The sequence below is a fragment of the Rattus norvegicus genome, chromosome 6, assembly GCF_036323735.1.
Source record: "Rattus norvegicus strain BN/NHsdMcwi chromosome 6, GRCr8, whole genome shotgun sequence".
NCBI classification, from domain to species: domain Eukaryota; kingdom Metazoa; phylum Chordata; class Mammalia; order Rodentia; family Muridae; genus Rattus; species Rattus norvegicus.
This window is the reverse complement of record NC_086024.1, coordinates 109,051,548-109,072,000: the sequence shown is the minus strand read 5'-3', so window position 1 is coordinate 109,072,000 and position 20,453 is coordinate 109,051,548. Positions and strand designations below refer to the sequence as shown.

At 43.5% G+C, this 20,453-nt stretch overlaps 1 protein-coding gene across 3 annotated transcripts in view; it reads right to left on the bottom strand.

The window, feature by feature from the left end:
• The window catches only part of Psen1 (presenilin 1), a 52,032-nt gene extending 34,191 nt beyond the window's left edge, over positions 1–17,841 (bottom strand). Inside the window, exons 1-3 of one of the 3 annotated variants that reach the window (NM_019163.4) lie at positions 17,725–17,841; positions 6,816–6,887; positions 6,587–6,723 (exon numbers count right to left, since the gene is read on the bottom strand). In NM_019163.4, coding sequence (NP_062036.2) covers positions 6,587–6,670 — 84 coding nt within the window. In that variant the 5' untranslated portion in view covers positions 6,671–6,723; positions 6,816–6,887; positions 17,725–17,841. Of the gene's footprint in view, positions 1–6,586; positions 6,724–6,815; positions 6,888–10,420; positions 10,689–17,318; positions 17,617–17,724 lie in introns of those variants that run through there. The other 2 variants (XM_006240322.5, XM_063261575.1) reach the window with 2 other exon arrangements.
• Positions 17,842–20,453: the final 2,612 nt, after the last annotated feature.

The following is a 20,453-nucleotide window of genomic DNA, read 5'->3' as shown; positions in this document are numbered from 1 at the left end:
ATAATTACCTCTAGGCAGACACTCATGTCCCTGTGACTCCTAAGGAGTTTTATCATTGTGGCTAGAGAGATAGCTCCGAGGGAAAACACTTACCAGGGTTCAGGTCCCAGAACCCACATCATGTGACACTCTCTTCTGTCGTACAGACAACCATGTGAGCTGGCCTCAAACTCATAGAAATCTACCTGCCTGTCGCCCAAGTATAAGGATAAAGTCATGCACCACTTCCTTTCCTGATTAAAAATTCTTCAAAAAAAAAAAAAACAGAAATGTAAATAAATTTAACAAAGAAGAAAACTGAATCATTATAAGCTTTCATTTTAATTTATCTTTTGACTTTGTTCATGGAAATTTTGTGACAGATTTTGTATCTTTGTGTAACTAAATATGAACTTAGGATTTTACAAACAAAAACTTACCCCAAATTCTGTTTTTCAATATATATGAATACATATATATTTATAATGAATGTCTACAAAGAATTCTATTGCATGGTAAGTCTACACATGAGGCTGGGTTGTATCTTTAAGAGAAGGAAAGAGTCTCCAGTCTCCTAAGACCTCATGCTCATGGCGTAGATTTCTACAGTTAGAAATATGGAATCCTAGGCCTACCCTGGGGGGCTTAGAAGAGTAGTGTAGCTCAATGATTGAATGGGAAACTCGAAAGCATTTACTAATTATCGGCAATGTTTCCAACAGGAGGAACTGCAGCCGCACCTGCCCAGCCTCCCTGATCCCCACGGTGGAAGCGTCACTCTAACGTGTCAACGGCAGTGGTCACTTCTCTCAACAATTGACATTAAGTGCTTGGAGATTATAGTTAACATTTATGGGGCTGTTAGTCTTGAGCCTAGAGTTTCTTCAAAGTATTAAGATGAAGGTTTCCAACTTTACTGGCATGTTCTAGACATCAGAGATTTTCAGTTTTTTCTTACTTCACGTTGATCTAATTGGGAAAACAAATTTATTATGATAAATAGTACAAATGTCACAGGCTGATTTGGCCTGTAGGTCTGACTCGGTTCACACTAAGATAACTCTTTTACAAACTTTCTCCTTACTTTAAATCACAGCTTATACAGAATTCCCTTTACTCCCTTCCCCCTTTTTTATTCTTTGACATTTCATATATGTATATACTAACAAGGAATTTTCATTCATGAGGTTAATTTTGTTTGCTTGTTTGAGGCAAAGTTTCTTTGTTTAAACCTGGCTATCCTAAAACTCACTCTATAGACCAGGCTGGCTTCAAACTCATAAAGATCTGACTGCCTCTGCTGGGACTAAAGGTGTGCATCTACAGAAAAGGGGTGGGCTAGCTAGGGCTATATATCATAAGATCCTGTCTCAAATAAATTAAAAATAATGTTTTAAAGTGATCCGGCACCATTCAGAAAATGAAACCATTCTACAACTTGCTAACAAATTATTAAAACTCTCTCAAGTTAATGTTTTAAAATCTAGGAAGATTACAGGTGATTTTCTTTCCTAAGGGTCAGTTATCTACATCTAAATCTGGCAGCCAAAGGCTGTAGACATACACATGTTCTTCAGCAACTGCTTTTTATTTCCCTTTGGTGGTGGTACTGAAGAATGAACTCAGTGCCTCCCGCATGCTAGGCAAGCACAACACTGCTATGTCACATGCCCAGGGAGCCCTCAACAATGCTTTATACAGAGAACCGTTTGGGTCTTTCGCTTATTTTTATTTTAAGGCTTCTTTTCAGCTAACAAATTACTGATTGTAAATAATCAGTTGAAAACTTTTCTTAAGGACTAGAACATGTGAGTCAAAACACTCTCAGCCTTCCTTCTCTTTTACCACCTTTTACTTCCTTGTGCTCACAGAGTTGTTGCCAAATTATGGTCCCTGAAGGAGGACTGGCAAGATAGGATAATTGCGAATTCTAGCCCCAATCCAGACTTACAACCTTAGAAACTGTCAGAAGCCATCTAGGAAAGGCTATGGCAAGCAAGTGAATTTTCTAGAGATGGCCACCATTTTGCATGGCTGTGATAGTGTACTGAGAAGCAGGGTCCCCAGAGACTTCACCCCACGATTGCTGCTTCTCACTGCCAATATGCCTTTCCTGCCCCTACTATATAGCCTAGTGGTTCCTGGACATCAGACTACCAGACAGAGCAGATCTCTGGCAGACTCATTATGAATATGCACTTTCATGTAATGCTATGCTGATAATTTCATAATTCCTGATCATGATTTTATAGAACTCCTAAACTGATATGGGTAATCTCAAGACCCCTATAGAATAAAAGCTGCAAATAGAGCTCTGTAAACCTCCATGTGTCATGGGCTAATTGCACTAGGAAGAGAAAGCAGGCTTGGAACAAATTCACAATCTACTAAAACATTTCTTCTAGGTTGGGGATGAGGCCACTATCTGGTAACTAAAGGCCATAAACTGGAAATGGACAATTTATTATAGGTGCAAGGACAGAAAATAAATGATGGACTAGTTTATCTATTCAAGACTTCAAAATAATATGACTCAAGGCAGATGACTTATCTCTCGACAAAGCCATGCTAACTTGTAACATAAAAATGATTGCTTTAAACTTAACTTACAGAGCTATTAATAAGGTACTAGTTAATGGAAAGACATGTAAACAATTCTGCTGTAACTCCTTAAGTCTTAGAAACCTAGGACATGAACTATTGCCATAAACTTACTATGAATGTGTGGAAGGTGATGCTTAAAATGCTTAAAGAAACCACGTGATCAATTATCTTGAGAAGATAATAAATCATGGTGTAGCCTTATCTGCTTCACCAATATACATGTATCTCTATGTGCCTTTCTTCCTTTCTGTTTCTTTTCTCTCTGGCTTGTGAAGAGTTAACAAATCTGAGCCTCTCAATGGCCAGTGAGGGGTTCCTGAGTAAAAGATAAAAGAACCCAAGTAACTAAGTTTCTTTTTCCCTGCAGCTGTCATCAGGAGTTAATTGCCAGAAGACATCCGCTTTGGGCCCTAATCACCAACACCACCCTCTCTGCCTGCCTTGGTTTACCCTGTGATGTCAAACTGGCCTTTGACCAGAAACCTTAAGGTTGGCGGTCAGAGAATTTGACAGATTAAGGGAGACCAGGGTTAGTAATTTATACTCTAGAAGGCTTGAGTAACAACATAACGTGGTTAGCTTTAGGTTCAGAAATTGCTTTAGAAAAGTAAAAGACAAGAGGCAGGTGTGGGGGTGCATATCTAACCCTGCACTTATGAAGCTGCAGCAAGACAACTGCAAGCCTGACACCAACCTGGACTACATCGCAGGACCAAACTTCAGGGAACAACAAGATAATTACCTACTTTTCCTCCAAACTGCAGCCAAATAGCCAGAGTTCTTACTAGAGCTCTCTTAATACCATGTTTATATGATAATTTGGGACACAAAGACTTCAGTTATTTATAGCTTTGAAAACTTTTCTTTTTTCAGAAATAGACAAACCATTATTACACTGAACTATCTTCTCGTCTCCAGTGCATATATACACAGTAGCCAACCAATGGCATCCACACACGTGGACATGGAGGAAGTGCTGGGTGAGTGGATGGCGGGCAATAAACCTTCAACTGAATGCAGTCTCTAAGGAAGCAGGACACGGGGTGAGGGCTTTGGGTGGTGTGTGTGAGTGTGTGAGTGTGTGTGTGTACGTGTGTGTGATGCACATGAAAAGTGGGGAAAACCATACAATCTCCACTGAACTCTGAGACAGACAGGTCATGCTATCCACTGTTAGTTCTTCTTCTAAAAATGGCAGATCCGAGGTAGGCTACACAGGCATAGGACACAGGACAAAAGGACGGACAAAGCGCATTATGGCTTACAGACAACCACAGGGCCACAGGGCCAACATGTTTTATCTATCGAATCACTGGCCAACCTGGTTGAGAGTACATGGCCAACCCAGATTTGCTTTTTACAATGGATTTCCATTTAGTTAGCCTTACAAGACTGGATGTTCCCATCATGCATCTATTGCCATGCCATATCTAAAAACTTGATAAACACAAAAAGGGTAAGAAACCCTACCGAGGAGAGAACCCCAACCTACTAGGATTCCTATCTGGACAAATCTCCCAGGAATCCCTTCTATTAAGGCTTACCTATAAACTATCCAAAATTCCAATATGGCTCTCCTGAGAAGCCCGAACATTCTGAGTATGTACCTTTGTTCTAGAATAAACTATCCTTCCAGTTCCTTACTTTGTCTCATGTCTGAGAAACACTGGGCAGAGATCTCCATCTGGTCTCTAACTCTGAGACCGCTCCAGGCCTCACCACTGGCAACAGATCTGCTCAGTGTGCGAGAAACTGGCAGATACCAAATATCTGTGAACAAACAATTTTATATATTCGCCAAAGAAGGGAGCATACATGCGTACAGCTCTGAAAGTCTGTGTAATGTTGCATGATTATAGTAAACATGTTAAGAACATGTCAGAGAGTAACTCCAGAGAACAAGGGGTAAAGACAAGGAAGAGGCTCTTCAGCTGTAAGTTTGTTGTTTTCACAAAACAAGATTCTCTTTCCAAAACAAAGATTTATTTTATTTGCTTGTGATTTCACTGAGTTTAGGATCAATAAATAGAAACAGGGACTGGAGAGAGCTCTGTTTTTGAACTATGGTATCACAGAAAAATAATGAATAGTTCTTTTTAAGAGCCACAGAAATAGAAAAATCATAATAAAAATGGCCTTATATGCCAAACCAAAGGTTTTTTAACCTTTCCTTTATCTGCATTTATTCTATGTTGAATTTATTCCCGTGCAGGAACGGCACACACGGCTTCTTTAGCATGACATCCTTCCGATACTTACTTGGGGGCTTTGTGGACACGCATACCCTTGATGGCCTGAGCAGTTTCCTAGGTGTTCTTAAAGTGAACCTCTTGATTTGCATGATTTTGTGGGGTTTTATGGGTCAAGAGAGAAGTAAACAATCTTCACAGGTCACCTTTGGCGGATTACAGGAAGAGGAAGTACAAAGGCTACCGGAAGAATTCCACGCAACCTTTAATAAAGCTGGGTATTTGTTTGTCTAGATCAGTGGTTCTCAAGCTGTGGGTCACAATCTCTTTGGGGGTTGAACAACCTTTTCACAGGGGTCACATATCAGATATCTTGCATATCAGATGTTTATATGATTCACAACGGCAGCAGAATTATGGTTATGAAGTAGTGATGAAAATGATTGTATGGCTGGAGTCACCACATGAGGAACTGTATATATTAAAAGGGCTGCAGCATTAGGAAGGTTGAGAACTGCTGCTTTAGATTTTTAGAAATCTTTGGGTTTTAAAAAAACATCAGCTATCAAACATCAAGTCCCTTTACCGTCAGTAAGATTAATACACAGCAGCCCAAGATGACTGTTTTCTGGACTCCTGCAGTCTATGGCTGCATCTGTTCAAGAGGTTAAGAGGATATGGTAAAGCCAAGTGCTCTGTGGAACAAGAGCCGCTTTACATGTTCTTCTTCGTTCATTCACCTAACAACACATGATGGTGCTTAACTTACACGAGACTGTCGACTAAGTACCACTCGGCTCGTCTTCCCAAAGTCACTTCAGTGTTAGTACAGCTGTAGTAGTAGGAGTAGCCCCTTTACTCTTGATCCTACTTGTTCAGGACTGTAAGGGTTTTAAAACTCCTACATCCTAGTTGCAGGCTCCCCCAAACTCCTGGGAAAGTGAGGAACCCTAAATCTTCAAAGTACAAAAAAAGTCTTAAGGCTCAATCTTGAGAGACAGACAGACAGACAGACAGACAGACAGACACACACACACACACACACACACACACACCCTTAGAGACCAGAAGAGACCTTCTGGAGCTGGAGTTAACAGGCAGCTGTGAACCACTTCATATAGATGTATCTTGGGTCCTCTGGAAGAGCAGAATTGTTCTGATGCCCTTAACCATCTCTCCAGGCCCCTAATCCTTATCTGTGACTTGCCTTTAATAACAGCTTTTACTAGCCAGTACACACTATCCTCCAAGGCAGACTTGCAGACCTGAGACTGGCCTTTATCAAGGTTTCCCTCCATCCTGGTTGTACTCAGAAAATTCTACCAATTCCTAGACAGCTCAGGCCTGCTGTGGAGTCTACCTCCAGTCTGCAGTGCTTAGCTACTGTGGCTATAACAGACAGGTTTCGTGAGTGTGGTCTGTGACGAGAATGTGTCCATACCATGTATCCCACCCCTCTCCTGAACTCACAACAGTTCTTGCACTGTATAGTCACTGTCACTAAATACTTACTGAACACTGTCGGAAACTGGCTGGCACTAGAAACAGTAATCAAATGTAGTCACTTCTTCCGATAGAAGAGTAGAATCAAGACAGATACTGTGGGGCATGAGATCCTTACACATCGGGAAGATGGAGAAAGTTTCAGCTGGGGTGGTATGAGGGTAAGTTCCCGGCAGAACAGAGGCAAACAAAAGCAGTTTGGGGTCCCCTAGCAGCAAGCATTTCCCCTCAGCTTAATGTTCAACAAGAAAAGACATTCAGCAAAGTAGAGAGACCTGCCCTAGACTCAGCAGCAGACATGGACACTGTACCTGGCTACGGACGCTGCTGGAGTGGCTGTCCTCAGACATCTGTGCATTCTGGAAGTAGGACAAAGGTGCAGGTATCTCTGTCATTGGAGCAACTGTACAGAAATACCTTTTCAAAGAAAACAAAGCCTCTGGGGATTCTGAAAAGGGAAAAACAAAACAAAATCTTATGCTTTAAGATGACCCAGTTGTTTTTAAACTCTCTCACGAATTTCATTCTGGAAGAACAAACCTTTCTCTCATGTGTTCTCCTCCAGGCCAAGCTGCCTAAGGACCTCGAAGGGCTGCTGTCTTGTATTGGTTCCTGGATTAAATATAAAACAGGATTTTACCAAGCCATGCATAATTAGTCAAATCCACTAGTAGCCGTTGGGATTTAGACCCAGCACAAACAGCTGAGGTGCATATTTTACATACCAAGATAGGAACTGACCTCCAGGTTCTCCCAGCATCCCTCAGTCCCTACACTGGCTTCCTGTCCCCAAGAGGCTCTTTCCTATATTTGCAAACATTTTGGTCTCTTTCTGCCCCCTCTCCATTTTCTCTCTCCCTGTGTATACATGATCTCTCTCTTTCCCTCTCTCCCCCCTCTCTCCCTCCCCACCTTGAGACCAGTGAGCCCACCTGAGAGCTGCTTCCCAAGAAACCTGCCTTAATATACTTTAACCTGGCTTGAACTGGCTCATTTCACCAGTGGAGAAATAACTTATCATCTGGTGTCCTGACTTGGGAGGAGTTGAGCCCCTAGTCACATGGCAATAGGGGACCTCTCCTTTCCCCATCTTTCTCTGCATCTGATGCGACAGACTTTGGGCTCAGACAAGTAACCACCTCCCAGCAGCCTTGGAGCACTGAGTGCCAGAAGCCAGCCTGGGAGCCTTGGGTTCAAAGACATTTGACCTGAAGCTAACCCCCCAACTCCCACTGTACGACCCCAGGCTTATGTACAGAATGCTGTACATTTGAGCCTTTGGTCCTCGGCAAAGCTTAGAATGGGTGTCACCAGATCTAAAATTGAAAAATTTACCCAAATTGGGCGGAATTTCATATGTCAAATTTTTGGGAACTGCATTCTCGCCCGCCCCCTTTTCACCACAACAGCTTCAGCAGCTGACCACCTCCCCACACACCCCTCCAGGTGCCACCTACCCCACCTCCCCCAGGGCCATGCACTGCCTCGGTGGCAACAGTGATGGTGAGGGAGCAGACTGCTACTTTTAAATCACCTGCTGCCAGAAAGAATACGACATGGCTGCCATCTTTACCACAGGATAAAGAGGGTGAAACCATGGCTTCACCAACATCTTGGTTAAGGGCAGCAACATGGCTGGCAGACACCCCTGCTATGGGTTCAAGAAAACAAAACAAAAACAACCAAACCAACCTAACACACACACACACACACACACACACACACACACACACACCCCTTGCTGGGTGGCCCTGACAACCAAACCTTGTAACACAATAGTAACACACTCGGTATTAATCTTGGAGACATTAACTTGTTTATACTTACTAAAACTTGGTTTTTGTATTCTGAAATTTATGCTCTATGTCTTCACTCTTTTTTTTTTTTTCAGCTGGGGACCGAACCCAGGGCCTTGCGCTTGCTAGGCAAGCGCTCTACCACTGAGCTAAATCCCCAACCGTCTTCACTCTTTAAAAGATACTTTACTGGGGCTGGAGGGATGGCTCAGCGGTTAAGAGCACTGACTGCTCTTCCAGAGGTCCTGAGTTCAATTCCCAGCAACCACATGGTGGTTCACAACCATCTGTAATGAGATCTGATGCCCTCTTCTGGTGTGTCTGAAGACATATGCAGTGTACTTATATAAATAAAATAATCTTCAAACATTTTTAAAAAGGTACTTTATTTTAATATTACAGATACAGTTTAGAGCAGACAACCTCAAACTTTATTTACCCACCTGTACATGCTTTCAAGGCTAAACCTAGGATGGATAACTAGAAACAAGCAAAGTTTGTCTATTCAGATATACTTTGATATACAGGTGGTCCTCGGGCACTTCAGAGACCTGCTGAATTTGGCATTTAAGATGCTTAAATATACCATGACAGACAGAGATTTCCAAAATGTAGCAGTGCCAGGCTCCAAGGTCTCCAAGAAGATATGGGCACAACAACAGAGGACTCCACCTGGGTTGTGGATACACTACCCCTAATTGCTCCAGTACCTTGACCCCTGTCAGGACACCACCGGAACTGTGGACAAATGACACCAGGGCTAATTGTCCTATGTTGTCGAACACAAGGTTAGGTTGGTCTCTCCCAAAGCAGACCTGGCCTCCAGATTCTCCCAGCATCCCTCCTCCATCCCTACCTGGCACACCCCACTCTCTACCCTGAACTTTCCAGCCAAAGGGCTGGACTTTCCCTCCCCCAGAAGTTCTTTCCTATATAATCCAGATATTTTGTTCTCTCCCCACAACCCCACATCTTCCCCTCCCTGCATCTTCTCTCTCCCTGCCTGCACATATGCTTTTTCTCTTGCCCCTCCCCATGGTGACTTCCTTGCCTTGTTCTTTGGGACCAGTGACTCAGCCCAAGAGTGGCTTCCCAATAAACCTTTCTTTACATACTTTAATTCCGCTTGAATTGGCTCATTTCACTGGCACAGTACCAATCAAATATTTGCAAGCCAGAAGACATGGGTTAACTTGCCATACCTGACCTCTGGATGACAGGTTTACTTTGTTAAGGGTAAGGCAACGAGACCTCAAGCTCTGAGAATGCTTTAACTTCAGACAATGGACTCACATGATTTTAAGAAATGTTCTCTAACTTCTTTTTCTTTTTTCTTTTGTTTCTTTCGAGACAGGGTTTCTCTGTGTAGCCCTGACTGACCTAGAACTCACTCTGTAGACCAGGCTCAGAGACCCACCTGCCTCTGCTCCCTTAGTGTTGAGATTACAGGTGTGCACCACCAATGCCTGGTTCACAGTAGTTTCTAATGAGAAATACTCACAGTTTCCTGGAGAACTCTTAAGAACTACTCAAAACTAATTACCCAAGGGGGGGACAGAGATGAGCACAGGACAGACCACTGTAAACTGTCTTTCACATTATATTCATCTTTCTTTCTTCCATGCAACATTTAAACAGAAAGTGAGAATGCCTCTCTCTCTCATGCCCATGCAGCCTGTTGAGCCAATATGAGGACACACACTGGAGCTGTCTGGGGCAAACCTGTAAGAGCCATCAATCACACAGCCGCCACCTGAGCATGCTCCCAATGCCATTTTCAAAGTTCTTTTCATAATCATGACTCTCTTTGACTCTTTAAAAGCTCCCATGAGAGCCGAGCACTCAGTGGCAGAGGCAGACAGATTTTGAGTTTGAGGCCAGCCTAGTCTATGGAGTGAGTTCCAGGACAGCCAGGGCTACACAGAGAAACCCTGCCCAAAAACAACAACAAAAATAACAAACACCCCACCCCCCCAGTTCCTGTACTGGCTGGTTTTTTTGTGTCAACTTAACACAAGCCAGAGTCATCAGGGAAGAAGGAGACTTAGTTGAGGAAATGTCTCCATGAGACCCAGCTGTAAGACATTTTCTCAATTATAAACAGGGGAGGTCCCAACACAAGGTGGGTGGTCTCATCCCTGGGCTTGTAGTTCTGGTAGTTTCTATAAGAAAGCAGGCTAGCAAGCCATGAAAATTAAAGCAAGCCAGTAAGCAGCACCATTCTTGGCCTCTGCATCAGCTCCTGCCTCCAGGTTCCAGCCATGCCTGAGTTCCTGTCCTGACTTCCTCTAATGATGGACTAAGAGCTGGAAGTGAGAGCCAAAAAGAAACACATTCTCCCCAACTTGCCTTTTGGTCATTGTGTCTTTGTCTGCAGCAGTAGAAACCCTTGGGGGCTGCAGCTGGCTCGGTGTCTGACAAAGGGCATTTGCTGTTCTGGCAAAGGAATCCAGGTTTGTTACTCAGCACCCACATGGTGGTTCGTAATCATTTATAACTCCTGTTTCAGGGCATCTGATGTCTTCTGTGATCTCCACAGTCACCAGGCACACAGATGTGCACATATACGCACACAGACAAAACACTTAACACATAAAATAAATCTACAAAAATGTCTGAAAATAAATAAAATTTCTCACGAAGGGACAACCCTCTTTTGAATCCCCTATCTCCCGTCCCAGGGAGTTCTTTCTTCACCTTTCTAAAAAAAAAAAATAAATAAAAAAAAAAAAAATAATAATAATAATAATAAAATAAAAACCCAACAACTTCCTTGCTTGCTCCTGTCCCCCCCAAAAACTTCTCAGGAAGACTCTGCATTCATGTGTCACAAACGTCAAGAGAGGGCAAATTGTCCTGTGTAGGTTAAGGAGTAACACCACCAATCCAGAGCCCAGGTGGCTAGGACACTCAGCCCAGGGCTCCTCTGATCACCCAGAGAAATCACAGGCCTCCCAGGAAGAGCCTCCCTGATAGAAGTAGCACAGAGGCAGAAGCAGGCCATGGCCAGGTCATGGAACACACACACACACTCCTGGTACAAAAAAAGGGGTAGCCCAAAACAGAGTTGATTGGGATCCGGTAACAGGCGAAAACATCGATGGAAAATGTCAATGGTCCCACTGCTCAGGCAGCATGGCAGAAGTCCCTTGTAAATTTGCTAAACTAACATTCTCAGCCCAGAGGCCAGTACCCGAGAAGAGACCCGGATTGCAGAGGGTGGAAAAGGGATGTAGGTCTTGGTGTTTTCCTTTCTGCCCAGCTACTGAAGACAGACAGACACACTGCATGCTTTCCTGTCATCTATCTTCTTCCTCTCAGACACTTGTGTGGAGATGAAGAGGTCAAAGGGCAACAGTAAAAAGCGACATTGCTCACTAACAGTCAGAGCCTAACTATGCAGTGTGTGCTGCTGACCCTCTGTATACAAGACGGGTTCCTAATGACCAGAGTGCCTTACCTGACATGGCCAGTCTACATGGCCAAGACAATGAACAGGTTTCCTCTCATTCAGATTGGACCCCATACAAATGGCTCAGAAGGTAAAGCCAGGCAATTTGTCTCTTGACTGCTATAAACAGACCCTAGTCCCTTTTAGGAACACCACCTGTTTCTGTCCACAACGTTTTTTTTTTTTTTTTTCACTAGAACTTTCCTGTCAGTTCTGATCTGATAAATGCTTCTTTACCCGCTGCTTTGGGCTTGTTCCAAGCACGACAACTTGGGCAGTCGGACAAAGGAAAAAGAAGTCATTGTTTTGATGAGCAACTACAATTTCTATGAGGCAAAGACTAGGAACTGTGGTCCATCCTTAGTATTGGGGAAGGCTGCAGCCTATGAATAACCTCAAAGCTTTCTGCTCCACAGAAAAGCCTACGCAGGGTCTAGGGAGATGGCTTAGTGGTTAAAGTGCTTACTATGCAATGTGAGGACTGGATATGCGATTCCTCAGAATGTACCTAAATACTGGTTGAGTCTGGTAGCTTGTCTCTAATTCTGGAACACAGAGGCAGAAGCTGGAAATTCCCCAGAGCAAGCTGGCCAGCCAGACAAGCTCTATCAGTGAGCTCTGGGTTTGACTAAGACCATAGCTCAGTGAAGGAAGTGGAGAGTGATCCAGAGACTCCACAAGTCAGCCTCCGTCAAACACCCATGTATACACACCCATGAAGATGAGGAAAAAAGTACGGAAACCTATCCAACTAGAATACCTTCTCTGTACATCAGAACTTCTAAAACATCTCAGGAGCAATGCTTAAGTTTCAGAATAGATTCCTAAGAGAAATTCCACTTCACCGAAGCACCCACGGCACTGGGGTGTATCTTGGTTCACAGAGTACTTGTCTAACACTCACCAAACCCCGGGGTCAATCCCCATATACATAAACGAGGAATTTTAATTCCAACATTTGGAAGAACGTAGGCAAGAGAATCAGAAGTTCAAAATCATCCTTGGCTAGAGTGAATCTGAAGCCAGCCTGAGCTACAAGGGACACTAATTAAAAATTAAAAAATCTTAAAGGAAAAAAATAAACACAAAAAAGATACTTTCTCCCATTTTACTGTACTCGAAGATCACACCTGAACTCATTTTCTAACTCTTGGGACAAATGTAAACAAAACTGGTACACTACAAAAACATCAGTGAGATGTTCAGTGAGACACAATCATGGCTTTACCACCACAAAGGGCTTGTGGTTTAATGTTCCTAAGCCACTTACCCAGCTTCTATCACTAAAAAAAAAAAAAGAAACTACTACAATTATTTTTTGCTAGACACAAATGGCTGTAGTGCTAAAAAGTTTTAAAAGAGTGGAAATAAATAAATAAATAAATAGTTTTCAAGCTCGTGATTTATTTTCCTCCAACAGTGGCTGGTGTTGCCAGGGACTAAAGTATGTGTGTAGAGGAGGGAGAATCAGACTAGACACAGTCTGAGCAAAAGTTTACTTAGCAATGCATATACTCCAAACAGAGAGTGGCCTACAAGAAAAAGCAGGAGGAGCAGAACAGTAGGTTCTGTTCTGAGCTACAGATTTTAAAGACTTTATGATGGACTCTGAGGTGAGTGGCATTTTCATGGTAACTTGGCTCTTTATCCCACGAAGTGATGTTCTGACGTATTAGGACCGGAGTTATCAAGATCCAGCCTTTCTTTTTATATTACCTCATATCTACTCTCTTTGAGACTGCTGAAAGCCCCACGATTTCAAGGTTGCCTGCTTCAAAACTAAAGCTTTATCACAAAAGTTGGGGCCAGGTTATCACAACTGACTGGCAGACTGCACAAACAGGCTGTTTGTCTGTTTTTTAGGATCATCCACACCCTCCCCCCGCCCCCAGTTTTTCCAATTCATATCTCCGTGATAAGGAGCCCAAATTCTCATTAGAGTGTGAATTTTGATTTACTCATTTTGGTTAGTGGGAAGCAAATGCTAGGAAAGTGTTCTGTCACTGAGTCCCACCCTTGGCTCTCTCTCTCTCTCCTTGGTTATTTGTTTGTTTGTTTGTTTGTTTGTGTCAGGGTCTCAGTTCTGTAACCCTGGCTGGGCAGGAATTTGCTATGAAGATCACACTGGCCTCAAACTGAGAGATCCTCCAACTTCTGCCTCCCAAATGCTGGGATTAAAGTGGTGCCATAGAATTTCTCTTTTATTTAGACAGGGTCTTGCTCAAGATGCTTGAACTTGAGGTCCTTCTGCTTCCAACCCGAGTGCTAGGATTACACATGTGGACCACCAAACCTGGTTCTACTCGGGTTTCTAAAGACCACAGCAAATGTAAGCAAGCCCTAAACTGTATTCTAGAACGTGACTTAGGAATACCCAAGACAGGCTTGTGATTTGTGAGGCAGAAAGAGTGAATCATTTCCCCAGCCCCACAAGACATCTTTTGAAATAGAACTAAAAAGAGCAAGGGCAGTTCTGCATCTTATTGAGGGAGGGTGGTGTTTTTCCCTCTTTCCATCCCACTCCACCTCTGTGAACCATCTGTGGTAGATAAAATTATTATTCAGGAAATAGTCTCTCCTTCCCCCTGTATTCCCAAGGGAAGAATGGTTAGTCTTCATGTGTCTAATTCAGGATCCTTGGATTCGATCAATTGTAGACTGAAAACATCTGGCATGTAGTCCTTACTGTTCTTCATAACCAACAAATGTAATGATTATTTATGCAGCATTTAAAATAGTAGGCATTAGGATGGCGAGATGATTTAAAGTACTCAGGAGGAACAGGAAAGTATATAGGAGGATCTATAAATAATAAATATATTTTAGTTCAGATTTCTTTCTTCAGTGTTAGGGATCAAGCAAGGTCTCTGAATATGACTACATTCTCACTCCCAAATACTACTGTTTAATATAAGGGCTGGAGCATCCTCAGATTTTGGAAACTAGGAGTCCTAAAACCAATCCCCTGAGATTGCTCTTTGGCCTCTTTATGGGTGACATCCATTACCTAGTCTAAGTCTTTATGTGAGCTCCTATAATGTGCCTTTGTCAATGCTCTCTTAGCTGCACTGTTTGTGCAGCTGGCCTTGCCTTCTCATGCATCTGACACTGCCTTGGGAAGAGAGCAGCTTGGATTGGTAGTCCTTGCCACCTCAACCTGGGCCCCCTAATAAGATGCTCAAATCAAAATGGTCCCAGCTGACCCACACATCCCACCTTGAAGCAGAGCCCTGAGTGAACTTAAGTGCTCTCAGTTGTTAGGGCTGGGGGAGGTCTGCTATGGAGACTTACTTACTGCTGCAACTTATTCTAAAACAATGGGAAAGCCAGCTGGCTCATAAGATCCAATGAACATGGGCTAAAATCAGCTCAGAATTGATTTCAAACCTTCAGGATTAGACATACTTAGAATATGGACTCTCTTTTGGGTTTTGTTAAGGCGGCATAACGCAAATGAATATGCTAATAGTACATCCAGGAGCCTTAGACTAACAAAAGTGAAATCCATCCAGGTCTACAGTGAAGAACAACAGTCTCAAAGTGTATCAAGACAGTAGGATCTAGGGAGTTAGCTCGGAGGGCAAAAGCGCTCACTGTTCAAATCGAAGGAGCAGAGCTCAGATTCCCAGCAGCACATCAGAGTCAGGCATAGCTACTGCTCCCAACACGGGGAGGTGGGAAGAAGAGGATCCCAGGAGACTGATGGACGGCGGCCCAACTAGCTGAGATAGCTTCAGGTTCAATAGAGACCTCGCCTTACAAAATAAGTTTGTGTTCAAGAGCATGTGGCACTCATGTCTGACAACCAGAAATAAATCCCCAGCGCCCACATAACCGTACATAAGAATGATTCCATAAAATGATCCTTTGAATTATGACATCTGTGTATCACGGCACACATGCTTCCCCACCACACAATTAAGGTTTTAAAAATTTAAGCTGGGTGTGCTGGCAGATCTCTGTGAGCTTGAGGTCAGCCTGGTCTACATAGTGAGTTCCAGGAAAGCCCGGGCTACATAGAGACCCTGCCTCAAAAGACCAAGCAAAACAAAACAAAACAAAACAAAATTAAAAGGGGTGGGGGAGGCTATCAAGATGGCTCAGGCAGTAAAGGTACTGGTCCCACATACCTGGAAACCTATGTTCAGTCCCCAGTACTAACATAAAGGTGGGAAGAGAGAGCTAACTTCAGACTTCTGAATATGACCATGGAAGCCCCCAACCTTGCACACAAAATAACATTTTTGTTACAGCAAAGTGATAAACAATGGAGAAAAACACCCACTGTCCTCCTCTGGCCTCTGCATTTGCAAGCATATAGACAAAGACTAGCTTTGCACATAAAGTAGAGGCACACACACACACACACACACGCACGCACGCACGCACGCACACACACAGAATAAGATTCTCCATAGTCTTTATCTATTCTATCTACCCTGACAGCATATAAACAGACTATAGGCTATAGGTTCAGATCAGATAGAATGAATTTCCTCTACCTCACATCATTCACGATCTCTGTTAGCAAGGCTGGCCTCGACTTTCTGGCTCAGCTTTCCACGTAGCTGGGACCAAATGCATGCCACCATACCTGGAAACTATAGAGATATCCCCCCAAAGTTCTTTTAATTTTAACAATTCTGCAATGAAATTATTTTTATTGTGAGTCAGTGTCTCAACCTTCTGTGGAAATGGATATTATGCAAATATTTTTAATTAAAAATAAACCTTTGCATCTAATTAACCTGCATACATTCTTTCTGCTTTCACTCAAAACAAGGAACTGGACAAGACATCTGCAAACCAAATAGGAATTCTTGGGAGCAGCAAACAGGAACCAGGTTTCTCTTACACAAGGAAACACTGTGACAGGTGCTGGGGATACTGTAGAATCAGGAATTGCTTCTGTTCACTTAAGAGCCTACTATCTAGAGGGGAACACAAGTTAATTTGACACTGAGTATCTGTTAAACTGAAACTGTTAGCTATACTGGATTAACAAACCGTTAAAACTAATTTCACCTGCTTCTTGTTACCTTTAAAAACCTGTTTGTGGGAAGGTTTAAAACTAGTATTTGTGGTTCACATTCATCTTTCAAGGGTACAATGGTACAGGATCCTTCTAAAACAACACCGGGCCTTTCATTCCTAATCGCTGACAATGCTCCCTGAAGCTTCCCTGTCTTCCTCAGCTTCTGTGACACCGCACTATTATGGTTCTCCTGCATTCATCCTCCTCAGCGACCTTGTTGCCTCCTTCTACCTGGCTCTTGGTGCGTTTCCTAAGTCTCCACCCAGTTCGCTGCTCCAACATCAAACAGTAAATCTACTTAAGTGACCCATATTTACAGTTTACAGCTCTGACCTCAGGCCATCTTTACCCACTGTCAGTTCAAAAGTGGTATTTCCAAACCACTTTCTAACTTCCTTATTTTTCTCTCTTATTCTCCGAGCTTGAACCCTGTCAATCTTAAGCGTTAGTTGAACAGATCGCCTGTCCTACTCACGTTTCTTCTACGTTTCTGTTACTGGAACTCTCATTTCTCCTAGTTATGTAAAAAGTTACCTCAATTGTCTTATGCACTCGGTCCTCCACTACCAGGCGGATGTGCTTGAAGCAAACCTCTGTTCACCGCAGTGCCACATTTGAGAACGTGAAAAGGAAGAAAAAGCAAACACTAAAGGCATCTACAAGCTTCAGACACATGCATGTGACAGTTCCGAAGAAAGAACAAGCGCCATACGACTCTTCGCCTGTCACTGAGAAGTTAGCCCTGAGTGCCACTCACTCACTTCTGGACTATGACACACTCGGGACACGAGAGGCAGAGTTTCACCAGTTGCTCAAGCCGACCCAGCCTAGGGCGCTTCCTCTATATCTTGCTCCACTCCGATCCGTGAGGCCACCCCGACGCCAGCCAGCCACCTGCTCCGGGCCGCCCGGGAAGCCAGCACTTCCGGGGTACCAAAGCTCGGAGAGGTGATACCTCAGCCTGGCCGCACCCGCCCGGGCCGAGAAACCGGCCTCACCCCGTTTCCCACGCGGGGTTCCTCGATCTCCGCCCGACCGGACCCCGCCCCTCATCCCCGGAGACGCCAGCTGCGCGGCCCACAGAGACACAGGCCCGGACCACCCGGCAGACGACGGTGAACATAACCCGCAGAGACACCGTCCGCACCACACATCCTGGGCACGCACCTTCGCTCTCCGCGCCCGGGCAGCCGGCTCGCAGCTAGGTTTCCGCCTCAGCTGCCGCTGTTTTGTTTCCGACGAATACTCGCGGCCCACTGAGCAGGTCGTCCTAGGCCCCGCCCTAGAGGTCTCACTCGTGTCGCAATTTCCGGTCTCGGCGACGTTGGCCCCTAGACCCGGGAGGGGACGGAGCTTCCGGCGGCGCGCGCAGGCCCCGAGGGTTGGGGGGCTGCAGCTGGCCTCCTTCTTCTGAATAGGTCGTGCGCGACCTGAGGACTCTCTAAGGCTTGAGGAGAGTCTAGCGTTCTCCGTCTACAAGTGATATTTTCCCTTTATTTTTGATCGAGGCTGCGATTTGTGCGTTCCCTGTCCATACCTTGTAGGAAAAGATGGCCTTGAACCTATTTGGTCTCCATTTGTGTGGGAACAAATATTTTTGTGCAAAGTTGGAATACTGGTATATAAAAATAAAGTTAGGGACTGGAGAGATGGCTCAGTGGTTAAGAGCATTGGCTGGGGGTTGGGAATTTAGCTCAGTGGTAGAGCACTTGCCTAGCAAGCGCAAGGCCCTGGGTTTGGTCCCCAGCTCCCAAAAAAAGAAAAAAAAAAAAGCATTGGCTGCTCTTCCAGAGGTCCTGAGTTCAATTCCCAACAACCACATAGTGGCTCACAACCATCTGTAATGGGATCTGATGCCCTCTTCTGTCTTAAGACAGCAACAATGTACTTACATAAATAAGTAAATATTTAAAAAAAAAAAGTTAAACATCCTACAACAAATCATAGTCCACCGAGGTTATAAAACTCGTGAATGAAAGCTATGTGCAAGGGAATTGTCCAGTGGACAAAGATGGCAGCTGTATTTGTGTTTGAGTAGATTCTTGCAAAAAGTAAACAAACCCGAAAAAACAAGTAAACAGGAACTGAATAGACTACAGATACTTCTCCTGTTTTTTATATTCCTTGTTAGGAATATGAACACCTTATACACATTACATAAAAGAAATGGGAAGACTGACACTAGGGAAGGGCAGCGGTGATTAAACATTACCCACCAGTGAACAGCAAGGACACACAATGTTCTAGAGTGCCAAGACAAGCTATGTATCCCATTCAAGCACCCATGGAAATACAGAGGCACCCACACTTCTAACCACTTGAATGAGCTGAGACATTTAAAAGGCACATTAAATAACTTTCTATTTTTCAATGTAATGTAGCATTGAGGATCTGGAAACAGTAAGACCGAAGAACGACCCAACAGTACCAAAGAATACTAAGACTCTCTGCAACGTGGCATTTATTTTCCCCATTATTCAAAACTTGGCGACAGGGACAGTGGTGTGAGTAACAATGTGCAGATGAGAAAACCCAATGAAGTGACCCAGGAAATGTCTTGGACCTGAAAGATATCCTGGATTTAGGAAGAGGGTTCTGCAAGACAAGGCTAGGAATGAAGTCACTAAAGCCAGGACCTTAATGAAGCCAGGTCTTACTACCAATGACTCCAAGGTGACATTTGCATATGATAATTTGCTTTTAATCACAGAAGCACTTATGATTTCCTACAGAAATGTCTTTCAATGACAAATATGCTTTTATTTAGAATATCACATACAAACATACTTATCCAAGAGATTGAAGTATGTTTCTTCATTAATTCTAATTTCCTTATTTTCTTTAACTGGGTACAACTATCAACAATGTAAAGCTGCCAGGAAAAGGAAAAGCTGTTGAACTATACATTTTTCCTTTTGTAATCAAAAAAAGGAATCTGAGGGGGCTAGAGAGGTAGCCCAGTGGTTTAGAGCACTGATCACGTCCAGGCAACCTTGTGGTGGCTCACAACCATCTGTAATGGGATCCAATGACTGCTTCTGGTGTGCTGTTTTCAAATACATAATATACACCTTAAAAAAAAAAAAAAAAAAAAAAAAAGGAGGGTTGGGGATTTAGCTCAGTGGTAGAGCGCTTGCCTAGCAAGCCCAAGGCCCTGGGTTCGGTCCCCAGGACCAAAAAAAAAAAGGAATCTGAGTATTGTCTGACTTCTTTCTCGGTATTTCAGAAGTAGAGGCAAATGATTAACGTGAATTCTACAATTGGGCTCCAAGGCCAGACAGGCACCTAAAGACCAGGAGAGACAGAAAGAAGTGGGGAGGAAATGGGGATGAAGGACTTCAAAAAGTGAATCTACAAGAGAAGTACAGACTTAAAATGGCAAGGTTTCTAGCTGTGCTAGTGCACACCTCTAATCCTAGGATCTCTCTGCGAGGTAGGTCACGCTGCTCTAGCAGGATGTTCCAAAACTGACAGAGCAATACTTTCCCTTACAAATAAAGAGAAAAAAGAGGCTTTGGCTACTGCACAATTCCACTCCCTCATAAAAACCATCAACCCAATTAAGTAATGGAGGATATAAAAACACTGCTTGAGAAAAAAATTCTTCATTCTTGTTTTTAATCATTTATCCTGTGGCTATTTCTAACTATTTCTAAATTGGTCATTTCAGAACTCACATAGGGGAGGGCAAGAAAGTAGGCTGGTCTCTCAAAAACAAAAGCAAATAAAAAAGGGAAGTTAAATATTTGAATTAAAAAAGGCATGCTCTCAAATGCAAACAGATAAAGCTGAACTAAAAACCAGAAAAACCTCTATCTATTCTGACATAAAAACCTTTATTCTACAGTCATAGACCTGCATACCAAGTTGAATAAACAAACCTCATAAACACTGGG